Here is a 4,578-nt window from a genome sequence, read left to right as displayed (position 1 = left end):
ACTGCCTTCCATGATCGCCACCTTAGCTTTCATCACCACATTGACTCTTCATCCTGACTTTCCTTGACACCCTAGAAAAGGCCAGCTTTGTTTGGCAACCACGATGATTAAAATGTGTCTAGGCCATTTGAACACGCGAGGGGTGGGTGAGGGGGCTCCTATTCTTCGCTTATTAATCCTCTCGTGTCCCAAGTAGTCCTGGGTTGATCCTCCCGTGTTTTCACGCGCTCTATTTCAGTGTTGATTTTTATGCATAGTGCTCTAAGTAAAAATGGCAGCTCCTAGCTCTAAGAAAAACCGACTACCAATTTTTGACACATTTGAAAAGTTTGTGAATAAAAATAATCTTCATGGGTTAAAAAATGTTAATGGATTTTTTAAATATTTTATAAATTAAAGAAAATATGAGTAAAAAGTAAAATATTAACATATTATAAAATATCCAAAAAATCAAAAAATCCTTTTGAATTTCATAAATTTTTCATAAACTTTGAAAAATATTCATTGCTTTTTAAAAAATGTGTTTGAATTTTTAAAGATGTTCATGCATTTAGAAAAAATGAAAACCATGAAATGGAAGGAAAAGAAAACAAACAGAAGACTGACCAAAGCCAAACAAAAACATATAAACAGAGAACCAAATAGGAAAAGAAAAAAAGGTGGAAGAAAAACGAAAAACCATCAGATAAACAAACCAGAGAAAAAACAGAAGCTCAAACCCAGTTTTGTTTTATGAGGGGCAGCTCAAACCCAGTTTTAGCGAATGATTTAAAAAATAGATCGAACTGGGCCCGTCCAACAGGGACGGGGTGCACCATTTGTACGTGGGCAAAGAATAGGAAATTCCCGCGGGTGTCAGAAAAAAAAACAGCAAGCAGATAGTATAGTACTACTATATTGTTAAGGGAAAAAAAAGGTTTGAAACAAGACTCCGAGGAACAGAGGGGAATGGCGGCATGCGGTGCTTCGGAACGGAGAAGAAGCAATGCAGGCAAAGTTTGCACATGCGTTGTTGTGGACTTTCCGGGGAAGAAAAAATAACTGATTTTTCATTAGTTGCGACGCATACACAAGAAAGGCTAGACAGGTTTGACGTGCATGGGCATCAATTTATTGCAATGATGCAAATCTGGAGCACATATACGGAAGGCCAGATCTGCACGTTATCTTACGGCTATGCCGAGCAATCATGGAGCTGTCAAGGTGGCTAGGACAAGTTTTAAGGGTGCTGATGCGCGCATCATAAGAGCATCTCTGACAAATGACACTTCCTCTATTTCTGTATTTTTCATGTCAAATTTTGATTTATGATTTTGGTCAAGATAATATGAGTTATGTGTCAAAAATAATATCCTATTTGGAATTGAAAACTAGTGTGAACATAGAGATTAAACATGCCACAATTATATGGGATAAGATTTATACCCTATTTAGAATGCACTAATATAATATAATATAATGGCTGTATGCATCGCTTTGATGTAGAGACTGACGTATCCCTTCTTTTTGAAAAGAAAAAAAAAATTTGGAATGCACTAATGCGCAAAAAAGAGCACTAATGCATGCTACATGGTAGAGAGTATGTCATGTCTAAGATCGCACGGCTATTTGGTATTATCAAGACATCTTATGCAACAATTACACGATTTTGATTTTACATGGTAGAGAGCAATGCATCACTTGTTGGACATGCACCACTTGTTGATTTTACATGACTCATATACAGGAAAACTAGGTGGTTGGTTCTAACCATTTTTAAATATAAAAGACAAAACGATAATAAATGATGTAATAGATATAGACAAGATAAGGATCGGAGATCCGCGGATTCAAAGCGATCGTTCATCGCCCGGCTACATTAAGAACTCCAGACCGTCACCATGGCTGCTTCTTCTCCTCCCAACCCATCACCATGGTCCATGGGGCCTCTTCCGCCGCTCGTATTATCACTCTTTCTCCTACCTCTCCTCTACTTGTTCTTCAGGAGCGGCAGTAAGGGAAGGTCGACACAGGGAGCAAGAAACGCACCCGGGCCCCCGAAACAGCTTCCCGTGCTCGGCAACCTCCTGCAGCTCGGCGGCCGGCCACACCGGTACTTCCAGTCGCTCACCCAGAAGTACGGGCCGGTGGTGCAGGTGCAGCTCGGCCGCGTGCGGATGGTCGTCGTCGCGTCGCCTGAGGCGGCCAAGGAGGTTCTCCGGACGAACGACCTGCACTGCTGCAGCCGGCCAAATTCACCAGGCAAGTGCGTAGTTCGAATCTGTACTTTTCTAGCTCAAAAATTATCGGAATATGAACGTACTTGATGTTATCACCACGCAGGTGCAAGGATGCTGAGCTACAACTTCCTCGACGTGGCTTTCGGCCCCTACAGCGACTACTGGCGCGCGATGCGAAAGCTCCTCGTCCTGGAGCTGCTGAGCATGAGGCGCGTCCAGTCCTTCGCCTACGCCCGGGCCGCCGAGGTCGACCGCCTCGTCTCCTCCCTCGCCGGCACCCCTCCGGGCACCCCCGTCGACCTCAGCGAGAAGCTGTACGCGCTCTCGGACGGCATCATCGGCACGGTGGCCTTCGGGAAGATGTACGGGTCGGAGTCGTTCGAGAGGACCAGCTTCCAGCGGATGATGGACGAGACGCTGCGGGTGCTCGGCAGTTTCACGTTCGAGGACTTCTTCCCGTCGTGGGCGCTCGCACGGTTGGCGGACGCCCTGACCGGCGTGGCGTCGCGGCGGCGGAGGGTCTTCCTAAAGATCGACAGGTTCTTCGACGCGGTTATCGACAAGCACCTGGAGCCGGAGAGGCTGGCGGCCGGCGTGCAGGAGGACATGGTCGATGCGCTGGTGAAGATGTGGAGGGATCAAGATGGGCCTCTGGCGCTGACGCGTGATAACATCAAGGGAATCCTGATGGTATGCTTCGTTCGACTACAATCTACATTCAGTTTATCGGACAACTGATATCACAAAATTCATTATGTTAATTTTCATTTCAGGATACATTCGCCGGTGGAATCGACACTTGTGCTGTCACTACGATCTGGATCATGGCGGAGCTGATGAGGAACCCAAGGGTGCTGCGGAAGGCGCAGTCCGAGGTGCGCGCCGCGGTGCGGAACAAATGTAGAGTGGACGAAGAAGATGCCCAAGGCCTCAAGTACCTCAAGATGGTAGTGAAGGAGAACTTCAGGTTGCACCCACCGGGGACTCTGCTGATTCCAAGGGAAACCATGCAGAGCTGCGAGATCGCAGGCTACAGCGTGCCTGCGGGCACCAGGATACACGTGAACGTTTGGGCCATGGGGAGAGACCCGGACATATGGGACAGGCCGGAGGAGTTCTTCCCCGAGAGGTTTGAGGAGGCGCACGTTGATTTCAGGGGACTGCACTTCGAGCTCCTTCCGTTTGGGTCGGGGCGAAGGGCTTGCCCTGCCATCGCCATGGGCGTGGCCAATGTGGAGGTCGTGCTGGCCAATCTGTTGTACTGCTTCGACTGGGAGCTTCCCGAGGGGATGAAGGAGGACGACATCGATATGGAGGAAACAGGGCAGCTTGTTTTCCGCAAGAAGGTTGCCCTTGAGCTTGTCGCTGTTAAGCGGTAGTGATATATCTATTCATGTTCCAAATGCCACCGAGTGTTTTCCCGATGAATAAAAAAGTTTGTTTAAATGCTCAAATATAATAAAAGGGTGTGTCTAGGTCTCAGTCGACTGAGACTTAACCAAGTCTCACTCAAGTGATATAGTATATGAGAAGAAAAAGAAAAAACTGAAAAGAAATTTTTGTACGAATCTTAATGCAAGATCAATGAAATATAACATCGACTGAGACATAACGAAGTCTAGCTAAGTCGACTGAGACGTAGCAAAACTGATAATAAAAACCTCTCAATTGGTGATAAGGCACGGACAAGCAAGACACTTATTCGTGCGTGAAGACGGCCCGACCCTTCACGACGATGCAAGATCATCGGTTCTTTTCCGTTGTTCCTCCTTGCAACCTTCAATAACAATCTCTACCCATGCACGAACGGTGCCCGAACAAAGATAATGACCCCCCTCAAATCAGCACGTAGGCGTTGATGTGATGGTCAACCCTCCGTCGCTAGTAATTTCCTCGATAGGAAAATTACAAAAAATACTCAAGATTAGATCGTTCAAAAACTGGACGTTTTCTGAATCTTGTTCATAACTCACGAATAAAACTCAAATATTCCCTTTACACGGCCGAAGCCTTTGCCTATTATATGGCACAAACACACGCCGGCCTGGTCTATATAGATAAGTAGAAAGGAAAACTAAATCTTACTGCCTACTAAAGCTAACGCACAAGATCTATGCTGTTTCTCTTTCCTATATGATGAAAAGACGTGCCCTCCTAGACTTCTTGTAACACACGTACCAACTAAGGCTAATAATCAAGTACCAATTACGATTGGAATTGAACCTACAAAAACTATACATGGAGGAGTACGAAAGTTGGGAATTATTTTAGCCGGTCGTGGCTCTTCCTGGCTAATCAACTGATTGTTGAACGCATGCATGTACAGACTTTTTTTTTTTTTTCGAAAAAACTTCCAATC

The 4,578-nt window shown here is 45.8% G+C and overlaps 1 protein-coding gene across 2 annotated transcripts; it reads left to right on the top strand.

The window, feature by feature from the left end:
• Nucleotides 1–1,836: 1,836 nt before the first annotated feature.
• Nucleotides 1,837–3,701, top strand: LOC123169101 (4-hydroxyphenylacetaldehyde oxime monooxygenase). 2 transcript variants are annotated; one of them, XM_044586945.1, is made up of 3 exons: nt 1,837–2,241; nt 2,323–2,909; nt 2,993–3,701. In XM_044586945.1, the coding sequence occupies exons 1-3, from the start codon at nt 1,881–1,883 to the stop codon at nt 3,596–3,598; spliced, it is 1,554 nt and encodes a 517-aa protein (XP_044442880.1). In that variant the 5' UTR covers nt 1,837–1,880; the 3' UTR covers nt 3,599–3,701. The 2 variants fall into 2 exon arrangements, with proteins under 2 accessions (XP_044442880.1, XP_044442881.1); XM_044586946.1 differs by having other exon boundaries at nt 1,886–2,245.
• Nucleotides 3,702–4,578: the final 877 nt, after the last annotated feature.

The sequence above is a fragment of the Triticum aestivum genome, chromosome 7D (genome assembly GCF_018294505.1).
Source record: "Triticum aestivum cultivar Chinese Spring chromosome 7D, IWGSC CS RefSeq v2.1, whole genome shotgun sequence".
In the NCBI taxonomy this organism is placed as follows: domain Eukaryota; kingdom Viridiplantae; phylum Streptophyta; class Magnoliopsida; order Poales; family Poaceae; genus Triticum; species Triticum aestivum.
Note: the sequence above shows the minus strand (reverse complement) of the source record. Positions and strands in the feature narration are given on the sequence as shown.